This window comes from Lampetra fluviatilis, chromosome 35, assembly GCF_964198595.1.
Source record: "Lampetra fluviatilis chromosome 35, kcLamFluv1.1, whole genome shotgun sequence".
Classification (NCBI taxonomy): domain Eukaryota; kingdom Metazoa; phylum Chordata; class Hyperoartia; order Petromyzontiformes; family Petromyzontidae; genus Lampetra; species Lampetra fluviatilis.
This window is the reverse complement of record NC_136309.1, coordinates 9,047,196-9,069,746: the sequence shown is the minus strand read 5'-3', so window position 1 is coordinate 9,069,746 and position 22,551 is coordinate 9,047,196. Positions and strand designations below refer to the sequence as shown.

General features: G+C 46.7%; 1 protein-coding gene across 4 annotated transcripts in view; it reads left to right on the top strand.

The window, feature by feature from the left end:
* The window catches only part of SPATA20 (spermatogenesis associated 20), a 108,792-nt gene that overhangs the window by 32,794 nt on the left and 53,447 nt on the right, over nt 1–22,551 (top strand). For all 4 annotated transcript variants that reach the window (XM_078872905.1, XM_078872904.1, XM_078872903.1 and 1 more), the window contains exon 4: nt 18,650–18,804. In XM_078872905.1, the coding sequence (XP_078729031.1) occupies nt 18,650–18,804 (155 nt within the window). The remainder of the gene's footprint in view (nt 1–18,649; nt 18,805–22,551) is intronic.

The following is a 22,551-nucleotide window of genomic DNA, read 5'->3' as shown; positions in this document are numbered from 1 at the left end:
CGTCATGCTCGCAGTCAATCAACTCCCTTGCCCACCATTAGTTCGGAGCAAGACATCCAATTATTGGACCAGACCACAGAACGATGCACTTTGCCTCGGAGGTAAGCCGCATATGCTCCGTTTTCAGAGGGAGCAGAGAGGAGTGCTCCTTTTGTTGGCGCCATAGGCGGAAGACCATGGTGCGGAACGGACACTCCACACGCGAAGCCTCGGTGCGCATTCCTGCTGCCCCATTGATTGCCATTGTGATGTACGCGATAGTGTATCTCACTTTTCCTATCTCGTGTTGTGAATTTGAACATTCCGCCATTCATTCACAGTCACAGGGAGGGTTATTTAAAGTGTCGTATTATAATTTATGCATTCGAATTCTTACACAAAGCAATACCATATTAGGACGTAGGCTTTCGCGACCAATATTTTCCATTATATTTTTTTTTGGTTTAGATCGCGTAAATATAAATGTGTTGTGAAATCTGCCATCACCTGACACAGCCAATTAGTAAGGTTTGTCACGTCAACAAAAGATGCCAATTCGTTACTCGTTCAGCACACCGGTGTGTTGGAGAGTGTTTTGGGTTTACTCTCCAACACACCAGTATGCTGAACTTGTAACGAATTGGCATATTTTGTTAACGTGACAAACCTTGCTAATTGGCTGTGTCAGGTGATGGCAGATTTCACAACACATTTATTTTTACGCGACCTAAACAAAACAAGAAACATCTTATGGGCAACACCATTTTCTTCGGATTTTAAGACGCAATTTTTTTCTCCACTGTATTTCAAGGCAAAATTTTAGGGTGCATCTTATAATCGGATAGGTGCGTGCGTGAGAGAGAGATGAGATAACTGTATTGACGCTGGGCACATATTTCGGGGTGGATCATACTGCCTGGAGCATCTTATAAACCCATAGAACATGGTAAATAGATAATTACTTGGAAAAGACCAACAATTAATTTTAAAACGTTATTTTTTCAACAAAGAGCTGCACCTTGTTTTGCACGTTGGAGAAACCCAGAGGGCCTGGAGAGAAACACAATAATCACACGTGCAAGGTGAGTGCATAAATCATGATTTATTATTTAAAGGCGCCTTCCATGGAGTGCATCTTGAGGCGCCAACATTTTTTTCACACGCACATATGTTCGGAACCTACTTGCTGTGCTGCCCATTTTATAGCCGTGTGCGTGGATTTCTTCCGGACATGATGATGTTTGCACTGTCCACCAGCCACACACATAAAGAAAGCACTGGCTCTAAGGTTATGCACCGCCATGCCCAACGCACTTGGCTCCACATCGCAGAAATCCCTGCATTAAAATCCTGGCTTCTATTAAGGATAAACCCAAAGTTCTAATTGTGTTCAATCTGGTCTCGTCAACACAGTTACATTTGCCTGCATCGTCCACCACACGCTCAGTTTATTTGGCAAGAAGACAGAGTTAACCACTGCCAGAGTAAAAAAACTTTTTTTTTCATTTTGCAAGACGAAAATATTGGATAAAAATATGCTCGTGGTCAATCCACAGTGTGAGCCTCTGAGTGGCGAAATGCGTTGCGCAGTTTGTAGAAGCTGGTGATGGAATCGGGATGTAATTGTTACATCACAGGATCGTGAGAGATGGTGCTGGTTTAGTGGAGACCTTTATCCAGCAGTGCATGTGTCGTGACTTGATGATGATGAATTGTTGGAAAGAATGCAAAAGCTGAGTTTCTCTCGCCACCTTTGAATATGTTGCTGACAAACAGCTAAGCTGTGCCCCATAGAATTTTAAACACATTTTGGTGATTAGAGAAAACTATTAAGAGAAAAGTCCAAAAGAAGATTGATTACTTTGGTATTCACAGCGAACATTGCTGAATCAGTATTTATCCGCATAGGACAAAACATAGAATAACTTATATTCGTTGGTTCTTTTGGTAAAGTCACGTAGATATAAAAATAATAATGGTAATAAAAATAGTAAATAATAAAATAGAAATAATTTAAGCAAAAAAAAACCACTACTGTAGACTGTAGCCTGGTTCTTAATCGGAGTGAATGTACTGGCAGTCTATAATGTAGACTGTAGCCTGGTTATTAAGCTGGGTGAGTGTACTGGCAATCTATAATGTGGACTGTAGCCTGGTTATTAAGCTGGGTGAGTGTACTGGCAATCTATAATGTGGACTGTAGCCTGGTTATTAATCTGGGTGAGTGTACTGGCAGTCTATAATGTAGACTGTAGCCTGGTTTTAAGCTGGTGAGCGTATTGGCAGTATATAATGTAGACTGTAGCAATGGTGATTAAACTGAGTGAGCGTACTGGCAGTTTATATTGCAGACTGTAGCCTGGTTCTTAACCTTAAACTACAGTCTGCATTATAGACTGCCAATACGCTCACCAGCTTAAAACCAGGCTACAGTCTACATTATAGACTGCCAGTACACTCACCCAGCTTAATAACCAGGCTACAGTCTACATTATAGACTACCAGTACACTCACCCAGCCTAATAACCATGGCTACAGTCCACATTATAGATTGCAAATACACTCACACCGATTAAGAACCAGGATACAGTCCACATGATAAATTGCAAGTGCACTCCGATTAAGAACCAGGCTACAGTCTACATTAGTGTTTTTTTAATTCATTCTAGATTTGAAGCTTTCGTGATTGCAAGGATTCATACTCTTTGTTTTTTTTGGTAAAGTCGCGTAGGTAAAACAATCGATAAAATGAAATAAATAAAAACAACTAAATTAAATCACGACGTTTCGGAGGCAACACAAGCCTCCCTCATCAGGTGTAAACAGGCACAGCAAAATAACTGTAACGAGAGTTATTTGTGATGAGACATTGTTATACTGTATAGGGCAGGGGTCGGCAACCTACGGCTCCGGAGCCGCATGCGGCTCTTTACGGGCTGCTTCTTGACGATATGTACGTATGTACATAGATGCATTGCGGCTCTTGAAATACTGAATTTTGTACCGAATTGGAAAGAAATGGCTCTTCTTGTTATTTTGGTTGCCGACCCCTGGTATAGGGTAAGAGGAGGGGGAGGAGCCAAGGAGGATGGGCGCAGGATGGGGGGTGGCAAGGAAGGTGATAAGAGAGGACGGAGCCCCGGATGGGGGAGGGGGGACGCAGAGCGGGGGAGAGTAGCGGTTAAATTCACTTTATTATTTATTATTATTTTTCTATCTACGTGACTTCACAGAAATAACCAAAGAATATGAATTCATGCAGTCACGAAAGCTTTAAGTCAAAATTAGAATAACTTTCTTTTGTGCATAATGCGAAGAAAACCCTTTGTTACATTTTTGCAGAAGTTTATATCCAAATTGTATCTACGGCATCTTAATTCACGGGGGCAGTATATTCCATTCAGTACCCCCATGCAACAGCGATGTGAATAAATAGCGCTTCATTAAAAATGTAAAACTACAACTTTCCAGTTTTTGTAACTAAGCTGAGACAATCAAACTTGCTACACATAAGAACCTGGTTCTGTCTTACATACCTGATGGGAAAAGCATTCTGTAATTATTCACAGTATTTGCTTATTAACCCTATAAATATTTGAGACGTATAATCACCTCTCTGCAAGTGCAGTATTGCCCCATTAATAAACGTATTTATGATAAAAACAGATACAAGCATTAATGTTATCCTCAAGATCACTTTGAAAGTCTGATTTAAAAGGGGAAACGCAAAGTAGTTATTGAGGGAAACTACATTGAAACCAAATGTTTAGGGGCAGCAATAACTAATTTTCAAATCTGTTAACAATAAAATCCATCATCATAACAGAATAATAGTGCAGGCCAGAAAACCATCATTTTTAAAACAACATGCAGAAATGCGTGCTTTTTTCACAGATGTATGTGTTGTGTGAATTATTTATTCATGCGTCTAAAAGCCAATGGTGGGTTACTTAGGTGGTGATAAATTACTTAGGTGGTGATAAACTGCTCTAGAGGAGTTGTACACCCCTAGCTGCCACTGCTATTCAGTGGCCTCCGGATGACTGCTGCAAAGTATGATCTTGAGTTTTGATTATAGTGTGCTGATCTTTAAAGTGCATTGAAAAATGTTGATACTCCTACTGATATGGTGTTATGGAGTCACTCATGCTGCCAGCTATGGCTGCAAAGTTTGGTCGTACATGTTATGTATATTGTTTATTGTTAAATTTGAATCACAGTTCCTTTGGTTTGGCCGTATTTGTTTGTTGTAGTACAGAGTTAGACTGATCTAAATTGTCTTATGGTTGTTATTGTTTGACTTGCATCCCACTGGGATTTTTGCACACAGCGTTGATATACGGTGCTTTTTCTGGAAGACTTTGCTGTTTTTTCCTGAAATTTTCTGTTGCGTGTAGTCACTTTACGATGTTTCTTGTTCATGTTTTTTTTTTGTTGCGGTTGCACCCGAGTCAAGAGCCACATGGCTCACAGGGCTATACCTAATAAATGAAACTGAAAAACTGAAACTGAAAACTGATTAAATCAACCATTGAAATCCGAGAGTTCAGAGGTTCCTACTGAGCATTAGCGACGAAGGAGAGAATAGAAAGAAAATGAGGGAGGGTTTTACCCAGCAGTTACTGACTCCCAACAACACTATCAACAAAACCTCAAATTATCCAGACTTTTCACAATTAAGTTTTTGTCCATTGAAGACCTAGAAGCCAGGATCTGAAAAGAGGCAATATTAATATCAAGGGAGAAGCCACGCTCCTTGTGTGACAAGACTGCTTGCTTTTCACGTTCTCAAGTTTATTTTTCAGCACAACGGATCAATGAATGACAGATAAAGGAAATCTATATATTTTTTTGCTGTTATTTTACAATGTATAGCCAATTCTAGATTTGAAGCTTTCGTGACTGCAAGGATTCATATTCTTAGGTTTTTTTCGGTAAAGTCACGTAGGTAAAACATTAAAATTAATAAAAGTAAAATAAAATAAAAATCACGACGTTTCGGAGGCAACACAAGCTTCCGTCTTCAGGTGGAACCGTCAGAGCCACGACAGCTGTAAATGATACAGCTGTATCATTTACTTGATACAGCTGTCGTGGCTGTGACGGTTCCACCTGAAGACGGAAGCTTGTGTTGCCTCCGAAACGTCGTGATTTTTATTTTATTTTACTTTTATTAATTTTAATGTTTTACCTACGTGACTTTACCGAAAAAACCTAAGAAAATGTATAGCCACACCATGCTCCGTTTTGAGCCAAATGCATGAGTTATTTGTTGTCGGATCTGCCTTTTTCCACGGCGCGTGGATGGGAAAACATTTCCACTCGTAATCCAGTGCTGGATATACACTTGAGCCAAAATGTTTGGAATTACATCGGTCAATTGGAGGGCCTCATGCCCAAGAATGAAGTGGCAGGTAGCAAGGAAGTAATGATTCAGAGGCCCAACATCACACATTAACATCCGTGAACTGCACTTTGGGGCCGTCCATAAATGACGTCACGCACCTGGGGGGGAGGGGGGGTCAGACATTTGTGACGATGTGTGACGAGGGGGGGGGGGTTCGAGAAATGTGACGTCACATCAAAATGCGCAACTTTAAATAAATATAGACAACACGTTCTACTCTTAATTAAATAGACTTTTGAATAAATGTTTTCTCCTACAATATCAGAGTGCAGCGCCACATTAAATAGGCACTACAATGACAATAGTTTAAATCGATTTGAAGCATGTTTTATTTGGGGGGGGGCAGAGCTTTGTGACGTCATTTTTGAGGGGGGGTCTGACTTTTTGTGACTCCGTGTGACGAAGGGGGGGGGTCAAAAATCGTCCAAAATCGTGTGACGTCATTTATGGACGGCCCCTTTGTGAATTGCAATTCAACAATTCCACATGACTGGCAGTAGCGCGAGTGGCTCACTCAAGATAGGTTGTGAGTTCAAATCCCGGTTGAGGGTTAACTCGGTCCATCATCATTATTTTGGGGTCCATAAAGTGAAGACCACTTTGTGGAGAAGTCAACAGTGGTTTATGGATTGACTCGCCCCTGCATAGGAATTTGGAATTTAAATCACTGGCTCGTGGCTGTCAATGGAAAATGACCACCTTCTCAATGCTCAATTGAGCAATAAACTACTTTGACTTTTAGATGTGCATCAACAGTCAGAGTTTAAAGAAATTAGAACACTTTCTTTCCCGATGCGGGTTAAAGATGTACATCAACAGTGTGCGCTTAAGGTGAATCAAATTTTCCCCCATTATTTATCCAGCTGAAGAGCCAATGATGTGTGGGATCTCTAGGAAAGGAGATATGATTTGAAACTTTCGTGACTGCAGGAATCCATACTCTTTGGTTCTTTCGGTAAAGTCACGTCGGTATAAAATAAAATCAATAACGACGTTTCGGGCGCAACACAAGCGTCCATCATCAGGTGGGAAAGCATGGCCTGCTGCTGAGGCAGACTGTTTTAAACAGCCTGGTGATGGACGCTTGTGTTGCGCCCGAAACGTCGTGACTTTACCGAACGAACCAATGAGGAAATGGAGATATGTATAAGCATTGTTACATCAAATTAAATATGTATAAACATTGTTACATCAAAGGAGACATGTACAACGATTGTTACATCTGTAATAACAGCTATAGTGGGTTCACGTGGGGGATTGGCTTGCCGGTCCTGCTTGTAGCCAATAAGGGTCGAGATAGGGAGCGTGGGGCCGGCGTGATCACGGCATGTCATCAGGGGTGATTGGCCCAGCCATTGGGGCCCCAGCTAATGGGGATCCGGATAAGAGGCGTGGTCCCGGGAGTGACAGGGAACCATCGAGAACGGTCGAGATTGCCCATGGAGGATTGGCTGGGGGGACCACGTGACGAAGGGATTAAGAGGGAGGAGAGGGGGATGATCGAGGAGAGACGGGGAACTGAACGGGGGAGAGCCACGCGCGAACGGGGCTCCGGGTGCCACGTGCGCGGTGGGAGTTGTGGGAGTCTGCCGCTCTCCGTTGTCTGCCAGCAACGGAGCGTGTGGGAACAAGTGTACCGTGAAGTGAAAATAAAGAAGACCGATTCCGAATCCGTCTCCGGAGAATTATTACATTGGTGTCAGAAGTACTTCTGCGACTGTTTGGACGATCGTCAAGATGTCCAAGCACCCCAGAAAAAAGAACCTGCCTGTGCCTCTATCGGAGGAGGAGGTCGAGACGGATGAAGATGAGCTGTTGGGAGCTACAGCCCCTATGCCGCCTGCTGAAAATGTACTTCTCGACGTCTCTCAGCGTCGACCGACGGAAGATGCGACCGCTGCAGGAACAAAAGGCGAGTGGCGGCTGATGGCGGAGCAGATCGAGTCATTACGCGCCATTCTGCTTAGTCTGGTGACCGCGGTGGCATCCTCACCAGCCGCGGGCCGCCAGATTGCCGATCAACTGGACGCCGCGGGAAGGAGTCCGGTGAAAGAACCTGCGTCCGCCATTCCTTCTGCTACGCGGGAGGACGCCGTCATTCTGGGTGGAGCAGCTGCGCCGGAGCCGTCGGCCGCCATTTTGGGCGCGCCTACCGCCACGCGGCCGCCGGCCGCCATTTTGCCTGATACGGGTGGAGAGCGGGAACGTCAGTCGGAGACGCCCGCGGCGCGCGCTTGCCACCGCGGGCATCGCCTTCCACAAATCAAAGAATTCATCGCCGGGGGTGATTGGAGTGCTTTCACATGGCGCTTTGAATCGGCTTTTAGATCCGTCAATTGGACGGAGGATGAAGCGCTGGGAGCGCTACCTACACTGCTCGACGATGTTTCTCTGGGGGTCTTCCGTTCCATCCCGGCGGCCAAGAAGAAGACACTGCGGGACGCGTTCGCGGAGATGGCGGAATTCTATGACCCACCGACGTCGGCCACCAGAAAATTTATGTTACGTCGCCGAGCATCGGAGGAATCGCCGTTGGCCTATCGGGGGGCGTTGATGGCGCTGGCCATGGCTGCCTACCCCGACGCGACGGCCGACCATTTGGATCCTCTCATCCTCTCCCGTATGCTGGAGTTGGCTCAGGAACTCAAGATTTCGCTGCCAGTTTGCGGCCACGAACCACTTACATCGCGATGGGTGGCGCGCTGCCTGGACGCAAAATTTAATATCAGGCGTTGGGACCAGATGGCGGCGTGGACGGGGAAACCAGAGATCGACGGGCCACCTTTGGGGTGGTCTCCACGACTGGTGGTCCACTGCTCCGACGACTCGGGCGACGACGACATGCTGGCTGCTGCTGTTTCGCACGGGATTCCGGGACGGCGGCTGCGCGACCAGCGTGGCAACTACATGGGCCGTCCGCGTGCAAGGGCCGGGTCGTCCGACCGCCGGCCGACGTCGGCGGCGTGCTTCAAGTGCGGCAGACGGGGCCATTTCGCCCGTGACTGCCGCTGTCGACCTCTACTGTCGCCTCCTCCGACGAGGGGACCTCCATCTCCTCCACCTACTGCGGAGCCGCAACAACCTCGGGCGAGTCGGCACACATCGGACACCCGGCAGGTCCTGTCACATCACCCATCCATTCGCACTCATTCTCACACTCCTCAGGAAAAATTTACTTCCCCCGCTACAGTTACGCGCTCTGCTACGCAGTGGAAAAAATTGGCTCGCAGGGTTGTAGCTGCGGCTTCGGGCTCGTCGACGGTACGCTGTAACATCGACGTCGTTGATGTGCGCATCTTGGTGGACACGGGCGCGTCGGCCACCATCATTTCTGATGTTATTTTTCATTTGTTGTCCATCCCTGCGTCGCAGATACGTAAGGTTAATGATGCGTGTGTCGCCGCGAATGGGGGAAGCATGGGTATCTGTGGCCAGGCAGATGTGAGCATCACTTTCGGGAATATTACCGCCGCAGGACCTGTATTGATCTCTCGCTCGCTAGCTGTTCCATGCTTACTCGGTACTGATTTCCTGCGTCGGATGCCGCTGAAAATACGAGTCGACCAGGACTGTTTGGAAATGCCGGGGGGTCGTCGAATGGCGTTCCTGCCTTCCTTGCTGGCCAGCGCGCCTGCAAGTAACGCAGTTACTGCCGTTGTTGCTGCTACGGTGGAAGTACCACCGGGAGCACAGATGCTAATACCGTTGCGTTATCGTAAACCCCTTCGAATGGGAAAGGGTGCAGAAGGCGTGCTGCTATCCCAATCGAATTCGGCATCTAAATCCTTTTCTTTAGCGGCGGCACAAACGATCGTGCGACCGGGTCAAGCACCTTTTATACAGGTGTTAAATGGGGGACCTGACCGCGTTATTGTTCCAGAGGGGTCGGTGTTGGCTCACGCCACTACCGACTTCGCCTCTTGCAACGCAGCGCCGTGCGCACGAATGCCCGCTGGTAGGCCCCCACACGATTGCTCTCAAGAACGTTGGATCGCTGATTTGTGCGGAGAAAATTCTTCCTTGTCGAACGAACAAAGGAACGCCCTGCGTTCATTATTGATACAGTACACTGATGTTTTCAGTAAAAATGATTTGGACCTCGGCCGCACGTCGCTTTTGTCGCACCATATTGACACCGGTGCGACGCCTCCCATCTGTATGCACCCTCATCGCATGAGCCCGGCGGAAAGGGATCACGTGCGCGGAGCGGTAAATGAATTGTTGGCGGCGGACATCATTTCGCCGTCCAACAGCCCTTGGGCCGCGCCCGTCGTTCTGGTAAAGAAGAAAGATGGTGGTACAAGATTTTGTGTTGATTTCCGCCGGTTAAACAAAGTTTCGGTGGCAGATGCATACCCCTTACCGAGGATGGATGATTCGTTGGACGCTTTATCGGGTGCTAAGTTTTTTTCCACCCTTGACCTGTCCTCGGGGTTCTGGCAGCTTCCCCTCGACGATGAGTCGAAGGCGAAAACGGCGTTCCGCACGCCGCAAGGTCTCTTTGAATTTAATCGGTTGCCTATGGGCTTGAATGCGGCACCGGCGACGTTTCAGCGGCTCATGGAATTGGTGTTGACGGGACTGCAGTGGGAAACGTGCCTCATATATCTTGACGATATAATTGTTTTCAGCCGCACGTTCGAAGAACACCTCCAACGTCTAGAGGCGGTTTTTCAAAGAATGCGTACGGCTGACCTTAAATTTAAACCTAAAAAATGCCACCTTCTGCAACACTCTGTCCGTTACTTGGGTCATATTGTCAGTTCGGACGGCGTATCCACTGACCCTCTGAAAACGAAATGTATACGAGAGTGGCCCACACCCACTTCGGTGGGAGATGTTCGGCGGTTTATTGGGTTCGCTTCCTATTATCGCCGCTTCGTTAAAAATTTTGCGACGTTGGCAAAGCCATTACACGTTCTGACTGGCAAAAATCAAAGGTTTAAATGGGGAGCGGAAGAGGAAAAATCTTTTATGGCACTTCGGGACCACCTCGCCACGGCGCCAACGCTGGATTACCCAGATTTCTCACAGCCGTTCATCCTCGATACGGATGCTAGTGATATCGGCATTGGGGCCGTTTTGTCGCAACGTAAGGACGGGGTAGAGCGAGTAGTGGCGTACGGCAGCCGGGTTTTGTCCCCTGCGGAAACACGCTATTGTGTGACAAGACGGGAACTTTTGGCAATTGTTCACTTTGTCCGATTGTACCGGCCGTACCTGTATGGACGGAAATTCCTAGTCCGCTCAGATCATGCGGCTTTACAATACTCCTTGAAATTAGATCAACCGTCCGGCCAATTGGCTAGGTGGTTGGAATCGCTACAGGAATTTTCCTTTGATATTACATACAGGAAGGGGACCCGTCACACGAACGCTGACGCGCTCTCACGGCTGCCGCCCCTTCCTCAGTGCACTTGCCTGACGGGCACGCACCGCTGTGCGGCACCAGCCACCTCGCCTTGTCCGGTTATGGGGGCGATAGCGGATGAGGATGCAGGGGCGAAAGCGAAGGAGGACGACCAGCAAGGGTCGGTGGACACGGATGATATCTTACGGCTACCACACGCGGTCTGGCTACGTGAGCAGGAGGCTGATGTCTCGCTGTCTCCGCTACGGAAATTGATAGGGAAACAAAAATCTCAATTGGCGGGTTGGAAATGGCAGATGTTCAGAGGCAAGTCGGGATTGTTAATGTGTACTGACGGGTTGTCTGACCGACCACGCTTGGTGGTGCCTACTTCGCTTCGCTACGACCTGCTTCGTGCTCTGCACGCTGATAAGTTGATGCACCTCGGTGTCCAAAAGACTTTGGCCGCGCTGCAGAAGGATTTCTTTTGGGCCGGTATGACGGCAGACGTCAAGGACTTTATTCGCTCATGCCAGGACTGTGCAAAGAGGAAGCCGCCTCGGAACCCCTATGTACCACCGTTACGTTCCATTGAGGTGTCCCGCATTAACGAATTGGTTGCTCTCGATATTCTGGGCCCGTTTCCCCCGTCGGCGAGGGGCAATAAATACCTTCTCGTCGGGGTGGAATATTTTTCTCGATGGCCGATGGCCTGGCCTCTGCCCGACCAGACGGCAGCATCCATTACCGACGCTTTCTTGAACGGGTATGTCATGGACAAGGGGGCACCTGAGAGGCTGCTCACAGATCAAGGGCGGAATTTCTCTTCCAAATTGCTTAAGGAAGTTTGTGACGCGTTGGGTACGAAGAAAATTCGCACTTCTCCTTACCACCCACAAACAGATGGTATGGTGGAACGATTCAACCGCACCCTCTCGGCTATGCTTTGTCACACGGTCAGTGAAAAGCAAACCGATTGGGACCTGCACATACCAGGCGTCTTAGCGGCTTACCGCATGGTTCCACACACGTCCACGGGATACTCACCATTCTTTTTGATGTATGGCTGTGAAAATGTTCCACCCATCGATGTGCAATTGGGTGAGCCGAGTAAGCGACCGTCCCGTTCCTTGCCTGACCACGTGCGTGACTCGCTTGAACGAGTGACGGAGGCGCGAGAGGCTGCCCGGTGTGCGACGGCCCGTGCTCAGGCAAGGAACAAACGTTATGCGCGTCAATCGCATACTCACATGTCTTGGTCAGTGGGGGACCGGGCGTGGCTCCACTGCCCCCAGGTACCGGCGGGCACATCCCCCAAGGTGCACAGGCCGTGGCGAGGGCCTGTGACACTAGTGGATGTTCGGAACTTGCAGAGTATCCGTGTTCAGTACGAAAATCGGCGGTGGTATGTCCACTCCTCACGGCTTAAACCCTATGTTGACGCGCGTGTCGGCCCTTCATCCCCACTAGTTCACCTGCCGGGTTCCGTCGAGCCGACCACGCCGATTGTCACATCCATTGATCCCAAGGGGGACTGTGTTGTGCCTCCTACAGATGAACAGGTTCTGAGGGCTGAGGGGGCCCCAGCCGCCCCCCCTCCAATGAGACCTGCCCTGGACGTGACCGAGCATCAACAACCTACTTCTTCTTCGAGCCTACCACCTCCTGTCCATCCGGAAGCAAGGGGATCATGCGCTGGAAGCGGAGGGGGTCCCGCGTCGCGTACGCGGTCGAAATCTCTTCCGTTTCGTTAACGTTTGATCGTTCGTTTATTTCCCTGTTGTTACTGCGCTGCAGGGGCGCCCTAATGTATGTGGTGATTCTTGTTGTATGGGTGACTTTTTTAAATGTTGTTGGGCGCAGGGACGCCGGTTCACCCTCGTTTCGTTAAATGCACCTTGGTGCCCTAATAATGTGTTCGGAATTGGTTTATCACCCTTTCCCAGCCGAGACGGCTATTTTTTTTCACCGGGGGGGGGGGGGGGGTGATGTAATAACAGCTATAGTGGGTTCACGTGGGGGATTGGCTTGCCGGTCCTGCTTGTAGCCAATAAGGGTCGAGATAGGGAGCGTGGGGCCGGCGTGATCACGGCATGTCATCAGGGGTGATTGGCCCAGCCATTGGGGCCCCAGCTAATGGGGATCCGGATAAGAGGCGTGGTCCCGGGAGTGACAGGGAACCATCGAGAACGGTCGAGATTGCTCATGGAGGATTGGCTGGGGGGACCACGTGACGAAGGGATTAAGAGGGAGGAGAGGGGGATGATCGAGGAGAGACGGGGAACTGAACGGGGGAGAGCCACGCGCGAACGGGGCTCCGGGTGCCACGTGCGCGGTGGGAGTTGTGGGAGTCTGCCGCTCTCCGTTGTCTGCCAGCAACGGAGCGTGTGGGAACAAGTGTACCGTGAAGTGAAAATAAAGAAGACCGAATCCGTCTCCGGAGAATTATTACACATCAATGCAGTTGTTTTTGATTTACAACGTAGCCTCGGACAATTTTCAGAGTTGGGATTTAGGCGATGACAAGTGTCCATTGGGTTCAGAAATTTTGTTTTTACTGGAAGAATCCAAAGAGCTATGAACCTATTTTTTTCAGAAAGTTACAACAACAAACAATACTATAAGAGAGCTAAGCAAGTCGCTAAATGGAAATATATAAAGTATGTAAGTACAAATTGCATAAGTACATCATCCTAATATCAGGAGGGAGCAGAGGTCATTAGTTGTTTTGCTCCCTCCCTCTGGAATTTTCATAGGTCAACAGCAATGCTGGCACCATCGAGTCTTTTAAATAAAATAAAATGTGTTTGACCTAGATTCTTTTTGACTTGGATTGCTTGCCCAGTGGCTTTTTTTTTGTAAAGCATAATTCATATGTTCTGCATGTTGAACTTAATTCGCACCATACATAGTCAACCTTGCATGGAGGGCACGATATAACATATGAATCGTATTCCATAAGAGTTGAGATGTTCACTTTGGTAATTCCTCGGAGAAGACGCCAGAAATTAAGTAGGACATTACTTTTGAAGATGTCTAAAAAAATAGAGTGCATTGACCACAGTTGTTGTCATTAGCTGGCACAATTAAAAGCAATGTTGTAAAATTAATGCAGCGTTTCTTTTTTTATTGAAACAGTCCAGCGTACTTTCCGCTCGGTTCGAGGGCGGCCGGCGGCTGATTGTATTCACGTGGGCAGCCACAGCGGGAGCCTGCAGCCACGCAAGGCCTCAAGTGCACCTTCAGAAAAACTAGGTCGTGGCTTCGAGCTAATTTACATTTGGTAACACTTCAAGCCTGGGACAAGCGGTAAAGGACCGTGGCCTGAGTAAGCGCGGTATTTGAAGTGCGACACAAAAAAAAGGTGTCGAGCTGCATCGCGTAGCCCAAAAAAAAAAGTGTCACTGCGTTCGCAGGGGTGCACAAGCACAGGCAACAAAAACTAGACGCATTCTGACAACGACGGCGCTCCCCTCAAGATGGACATTTTCACAAGAGGCGATGTTTCGGGGCAATGGCTCTTCTTCGTAGAAGTGACATTGCCTCAATCAGAATCGCAAATCTTTATTTGAAACATTGCCGATCACGATGATGTTCACCTTAAAGGGCACTGTTCTAGATGAGTGTGCTGAGTTTTGGATGTTGAAATTGGTCGCGGAAATTTTTTGGATGATGATTTTTTTTTGGTGAGGGGGCGAATGCGGATGGATTGTTGCGTCGTGGAACTCAGCAGGTTGCCGACGGCTTGGGGGGGGGCGGACCTTCATCCGGCATTGTCAGTCATGGCCGAGGGTCGTTCATTTTTGGTTCAACGTTGAGCGTTCGTTAAAAGTGTCTTGTAATTAGATGGCATCAGTAATTTCTGCATATTAGAAATCGTTTTAAACGGTTTCCGCACAAGTAAGTTATGCTTCGGTGTTTTACTGCTAAATGGGATCGTATGTTATCTTATCTTTATAGAAGCAGAGAGCTTGGTGAATTATTGCATCGCAGGATCATGAGAGGTGTGGGCAGCTTGGGGGGGGGGAGGCTTTCATCCAGCAGTGGATTGATTATGGCTGAAACAGTTTATATAACTGACGCCATCACATGATCTATAATGCAGGTTTTTTGGGTTACATCGCGTAAATATATAAATGTGTCATTAAACCCGCCACCACCCGACACGGCATATTGGTAAGGTTTGTCACGTAAACAGAATATGCGAATTCGTTACTAATACAGCACACCGGTGTGTTGGAGAGTAAATCCACAACGTATAAAAATGTAAACGTTGTGTATTTACAAATTGGCATTTTCTGTTTACGTGACAAATCTTACTTATTGGCTGTGTCGGGTGGTGGCGGGTTTAACGACACATTTATATTCACGCGATCTAACCCAAAAACAACTCTTATGGATAATATTGGTCGCAAAAGCCTGCTACTGCGTGTTAAACTGCCATCACATTGCTGTAATAGCCTTAGACGTACCACCAATTTAGTCCACATTTACCGAAACCTACAGTATAATCTTTTCGTATCAGATTGGTCAACAGGGTTGGATAATACTTTTGTGGAAAACAAATATCTATGAAAACACAATTATTCAGAACAATCGTTTGAACATGGTTGTAAATAGAAGTGGTATGTGCGTGTGGTATGTGCGTGTGCATATGAATATGTGGAATTATTGAGAATAGATAATTATTCTGTGTAGAACCATTTTAAATTGGCTTTCCAAAGCTAGTGCTCTTTGCAAGAAGGTAATTTACAGATTCATCATTATGTTCATCTCATACCCGGTACTAAACACAATTCCTGGCCATGCTCGTACCACCACTTACTTTTTAATCAACAGTTCCAAATTGCATTTTGCTAAATTTACCCTCTCTAAAGTGAAGGGCCCAGTGTTAAAATGAACTGCAGACGTGGCTGGGGGTAGGGGTGGTATTGGCTGAGGAATAAATGTTGTCACCACAGTGAGTTGAACTCAGATGGAGAACCCCCCCCCCCCCCCCCAGAAAACCAGGTGAACTGGTTCTCCTCGTGCCCATGCGTAGGAAAGCTACCGTCAAACAAACGTATCGAGGTTAAATGAAATCTGGCAGCGATACAATTAAAAGCCACACTTTAGCCGTTTTAAAATAGAGTGGCCACAACAGAGGACAATAATATGTTGTATGTGTGTTGAACGTCTTTCGCATCGTGCGTAGCCATCCGCGCTAATCCGAGGTGCAGGGGAAGGACAACAAACCAAACACAAAAAGCTAAGTTCTATAGAAATGAGTTTTCAATCTCGACGATTTCAAAGTGCGTAGCTCCAGTGGCTTCATATTTTCACAAGGAAGAGCGTTCCAGATAGCCGCAGAAGCGCAGCTAAAAGCACGCGATGCAGTGATCGTCTTTGGTCGATAGCGAGACAAAAGCCACTGTGACGATGACCGGAGTTCGCGTGATGGATATGCTCCTTGACGAGATCAGCAAGGCGCTGTGGTTCATTTGTGGCAATATGATAGTAAGCCATCAAACATCCCTGCAAAGTGTTTTAGTATCATCATCAGACATGCTCAGTCCACTGCTGGATAAATGCCTTCCAAAGCCACCACCATCTCTCATGACCCTGCGATGTAATAATTCACCTAACACCATTGGAACCTCCTTTGCCAGTAGCAAAATATGATAATTGTTTTTAACCCTTTTATCTGGCAACAAAACTGACACCTTTTTTACAAGGAGTCATGTTTGCATTGACCACAATACCTGCGGTCGGAATGCAAACAAAAAACACAAATCTGATCATGTATGCAAGGTCCTTGAAATTGATTGGTCCACACCCGAGACAGCTTTTCTTAGAGCTTAGTCTCATGGTGTTGGACCAGATGACGCAAAATGGTGCACAAGTCAAAGACAATGCACCATCAGAGTATGAGAGCTCGGGGTAAGCATTTACACCATTGGAACCTCCTTTGCCAGTAGCAAAATATGATAATTGTTTTTTTATCCTTTTATCTGGCAACAAAACTGACGCCTTTTTTTACAAGGAGTCATGTTTGCATTGACCACAATACCTGCGGTCGGAATGCTTACCCCGAGCTCTCATACTCTGATGGTGCATTGTCTTTGAGTTGTGCGCCTTTTGGCGTCATCTGGTCCAACACCATGTGAGACTAGGCTCTAAGAAAAGCTGTCTCGGGTGTGGACCAATCAATTTCAAGGACAGTGCATACATTATCGGAGTTGTGTTTTTTTGTTTGCATTCCGAACGCAGGTATTGTGGTCAATGCAAACATGACTCCTTGTATAAAAGGTGTCAGTTTTGTTGCCAGGTAAAAGGGTTAAAAACCAATTATCAATTCACCAAACGTTATCGTTAGTACTGACACAATGATATATTGCTTATTTTCTGCAATCTCACTTTGCGACCATCATTTATTCTATTTGAATGCAATCCAATACTCTAATTCTGGTTGTAAGAAGATTGATAAAAGGCGACTCGAGGTGATGATATATGTGAATTATGATAGATGCTGTTGGCGTTATATTCATAAAGATGTGCGAATCCCTCTTACCTATATTGTGTTTAATTTTTGTATTTTTAAAGTTCACGTTTTCCAATGTGAAGCTACGTTGGGCTTCACTTTGACATGATTAGCAGCTTCTTTGTTGGTAGTTCATGGCAACATGATACGATTTTTCACATTTCCCAACTAAACATTTCAGCTTCAGGCATTCCGTGCAGTGATTCACTCTCCAATGGGTTGCTTCCTGTTGTTTTATTATTAATTCCTATATATGCATGGTACTGAATACACATAATAAAACACAGTGAAAACAACACAACCTACACTTATATAGCATCTGAAAGCAACCGCATTGGCAGACGTTTCACAGGGAGAAAAAAAAAACTTCTAGGGATATGCACAGGAGATTAAGTTGCACGATCTCGAGAGAGCGATGTGGTTGGACAACTGACCGCTCAGGATTGGACTCTGCTTAAATTCACAGCTGTGAGACGGTGGTACCGGCCCTGGGTCTCCCCTCTGTGTGTGTGCGTGCAAAGACCTATCGGTGAGCTCCTCCGGCAGGCAAGGCTGCGTTGGCTGAGTCATGTAGCCCGCATGCCCAGCCACCGCATGCCTAAACAGCTTTTTTTTGGCCGGATAGAGAGGGCTAAAACGGGCGCGGCACAGGCTAGAGAAGAGATGGAGTGAAGTGGTACAGGAGGACGTGGGGCTGAGTGGACTTGCCGATGACTGATACCAGCGGTGTCAAGATCGGCCTCAGTGGAGGAGGCTCGTGAAGGACGCTACTGGGCAGTTGGAGGCAGTCGCCCTCCAACAACAACAGAGGGCGGAGAAGCAATGCTCACAACAACGAGCGGAGCGCCGGGTAGCTAAAGCACAGCAAGTTGGCACAGTAGGGGGCACAGCTGGTGCATCAACCAGTCATCTCAGTCAGTCGACCCATGGCACCTGGGTCTGCCCCGTGACCTGCCAGCGGGCGTTCAACACTTCACGTGGCCTCAAGGTGCACATGGCCTGGCACAAGCGTCGTGGTGACGTCACCGCCACTTAGTGATGAATGGCGGTTGTTGGTGTGTGCGTGCAGTCGTGTGTGTGTGCATGTGTGTGCGTGTGGGGAGCGGTAGTATAGTGGTTAGCGCTCTGCGCTTTGAACCCGGTGGCCCGAGTTCGATTCCCGCTCACGGTCGACACCAGTTACGATTATCTGAACCGGTTCAAATGAGTACCTGGTGTGATGCGTAAATATTGCCACTCGAAAGACACAGGCGGTCGGGCATGGTGCTGGCCACTCACCCCCTCGTGTGCCGTGCCGGCCTTCATAGGTGCTACTTGCTATAACAGCACATTCCACAACAGTATGTTAAGGCTATATGGGGGATCTCTGTCTTTGATTTGTGTGTGCGTGCAGTCGGGTACTCTACCTGCCACTGGTGCCACGTGATGGAGCGCGAGTCGTTCTGCAGCGAGGCCGTCGCGAGCGTCCTCAACCGGCACTTTGTGAGCGTCAAGGTGGACAGGGAGGAGAGACCCGACGTCGACCAGGTCTACATGGCCTTCATCCAGGTGCACACCAGCCCCCCGTCCCACGCACAATCCCCCTCTTCTACGCCGTCCCTCCGTCTGTCCCCTGCTTTGCGTCGCCGATTTTCATTTGATGATGTATTTCGCCCGTGGACCAAAATCATCACCGTTAATGCGCCCGACCTTCGTCGCGTCCAGAAGATAAACAGCGTTGAGCCTGGAATTGCGACCATCCTGGTTTTCCAGCTGGTATCACCGTGGGGCTGAGAGGTAGCTAAGAGATGGCAATGCTGAGTGTTGCTCCTCGTATGTGTAAGTTTTCCAAAGGTGCTCTGGTTTCCACGGAAGAACACTCATCGTTCTTCCGTGCTCTTGGTCAAACATCGCACTGCAAGACGATCCTTAAAATGTATTTCGAGACTCCGTAAAGCTTCTTGAATAATAATCGCCATTATTATAATTCACTCAATAATACACTACAATATGTGCCTCAATGCTCACCTGCATGTGCTGTGGGGTTGCATTGCCCACAGAGGGCAGTGCAGAAAAACTTCCATTGTTGTAATGTACTATGCTCCATTGTCCATGCTTCCCATCCTTCCAACTGGCACTGAGCAGTGTCTGGTGAAGTATGGCCAAATCACTTTCACGAGCCACACGCCACGGGGAGGCTTTCATCCAGCAGTGGATTTACATGTAATGTAATGTATCCGAAAGATTGGGTTTGTGTTAATGCCCACCTCACCGTGTATGTAATACGTATGTTGAACTTCTTTCGCAACGTATGTAGCCAACCGAGTTAACCGGAGGAGCAGGAGAAGGACAACAAACTAAACACGAAAAGCATTTCTAAAGAAATGCGTTTTCAATGGATATTTAAAAGTGCAAAGCTCCAGTGGGCTTCGAAATATAGAAGGTTTTTGCTGCATAGCTGACATAATCCACTTGCATACAACGTAAACAAATCGATAATCCATTCTTACACGCAAGACCGAATTCATTTATTGTGACTGCAAGAATTAATTTCAAGAGATGAATCGATGCATCGTTACATGCTCAATGATCTTGATGCCACGAGGAGTCAATCGCTATTATTCTTGGGAAAGACTGGTCCCCATCATAGTAATGTGGATGTTCCCTGTTGGCTCAGGATCCAGCTAGGAGAGGCCGCTAAGGCCTGGTTTATATACTCGTGGCCATTGATGTTGTACCTGTCCAGGGATTGAACCCAGGTTTGTGGGGTCACGACCCAGAACGCTAAGCACTCTGCGATTTCTCCACCATATGCCGACGGCAGTCAAGACGTAAAGATGTGCTTTCATTATGTACATTACATAAATAGTAATCATAAATAGTCATCTTAAACAGACACTTGTATTAATTCTCTATTCAAATGCATGTGGATGCATAATACGTAATCACTACCAAGGCCACCAATCTTACCCCATTAGCAGGGATTTTGCAGGGTCCCACATTGCCATTCATCTTAGAATAGCCGCGTGAAAGCTGCGGCATGAGGTTCTCATTTGTCAGCGCTCGAGTGCAAACTCTGCAGTCGTATGAACGCCTAACGTTTAACTGTTAATGACAGCGGATGACATTTTATGAGGAAATGTTAATCGTTTGCCTGCCTCGCTCGGGTTTCGGCTGTCATTAGAGTAACTAGTTCGATTTGCTGCCAAGGTGGCTTTAATGTTCGTTACAGCTCTTTATCCTCCGTTGCCGTACTCAACACTCTCACTGGTGATGGGGTGGAGCATTGGCAGAGCGGTTACCGCATTGTGCTCTGGACTCGGCAACCTCGGTTGGGTCCCTGGCCGTGGTCCGTATATCATCACCAACCTGCACGAACCAACGTGGTGAAGTATGGTCAAACGGCCTCCATCACTGACAAGGTGTGTGGAGGACTTCACCCAGATTTGGATTGGGAAATTACTGTACGTTGCATTGCTCTGCTGCTCCGATGATAAAGTATGGGTTCCAAAGCCGTAATTATAATAAATATTGGGGGAGGGACACATCCCCCCCAAATATTCAAATATGCTCAAAATGTCGCCCCCAATATATTTCAAGAAAATAGATTTATGTTTATATGATTGTAGTTATGGTTGTACTTTATTAATCCCGAATCTCTGCCATTACATACAATGAAACAAGAAAAGGTCAAAAAAAGAACAAAAAAGAAATGTAATACAATACACTATTAGACATTATTGTAAAAAATAAATAAAAAGTCCATCCTATGTGTTAGTGAATTTTTTTATATTTTAGGCAGGAAATGGCAGGAAATGAGTTTTCAAATTTAGATTTTTTTGGGGGGGGGGGTGGGCCCAGACCCCCTGGAAGATTTGGTCCCCCCCAATGTTGACTCCATGGCTACAGCCTTGATGGGTTCCATATATCATTTCATATCGCTACTGCACACATCTGTTCCTTGTTTATGTATATTTTGGGTTAAATAACATAGCGCTGTGTGTTACACAATACACTGAATATAAAACACGGGTTGATAATTTAAATTAATTTGAAACATCCCATGACATTGACATTGCCCGCCGGAGTGAGCCGTTGTGGTCTCGTGGAATTGGCGAGGGTGGTTTGCCGCTGCTTGGCTTGATATGTGAAGCTATTCATCATATTTAAATTGCAAGCCGGTGACCCAGCACAGTCACCAAGACCATTTTGAAAATGGGATGTGTCCTTGCGGCGTGTCCTGGCTATACGAGCCATATTTAAAGTAGTGACACACCGTTAGCCTACTGGAGTGTATTGAACACTTTATTAGTAGTTTCTCCTGCACAGTATCCATGCTGCAGCCTCCGCCCCCTCAGAAATACTCGAACTTAATATATTCTGAATGAATTTCGATTTAAAGATTTCGTGACTGCAGGGATTCATCTTCTTGGTTCTTTCGGTAGCCCTGTTCTTCACCTGAGGACGGCTGCTTGCGTTGTGGCCGAAACGTCGTGTGAATTGTATTTTATTATGTTTTATTTGTATTATTTCATTATTTCCCTTCTACGTGACTTTACCGAAAAAACCAAGAAGATATTCTGAATGCTTCAGTGTCTTGTTTATTTACAGGAAAACCAAAATGTATGGTGGATATGAAGCAACATATGGATTTCCCCATAGTGTTGCACTGGGAACAAGGTCTCATTTGAGGTTGAAGAATTACAATTATTATAGAAAAAAATGAAAGGTCATTGTAAGATCTCGGCTACATTTTCCCGTTTACAATGGTACACTACATCGGACCTGAAACACACGTGGCAAGATGCATGTAGAATTGAGCATCTGGCTTGCATTTCTTTTTAACGATGGCATAACAATTACAAAGTAATTTTGATCTCACAAATAGCTTACCCATACTTAATTTGGAGCTTTCATGACTGCAGGAATTACTCTTTGGTTCTTTCGGTAAAGTCACGTATAAAGAGAAAATAATAAATTAAATACTAGCATATGACGCTTACCCATAACACGTGGGTTATCGATGTATTAAATGAAACCAAAAAAAATGTCATTGGAGTGTTGAGCAGACTTCAATGCGAACACAGCCATCTGAATTCAATTCCCAGCCACTTCCTAACATCATCAGTGGTGGGCCTCCCCTTCGCCAGTGTACACTGTCAAACAGCCCCCACAACCGACACTGTGGAGGGTGGCCTTCATCCAGTAGGGGATTGAGAGAGCGCTGTAAATTTTATTTAAAATATCATGTCACACTGTAAGCGCTGAACCATGAAATTGTGTTTTTTTTTAACAGTCAGCTACTACAGAAACCAA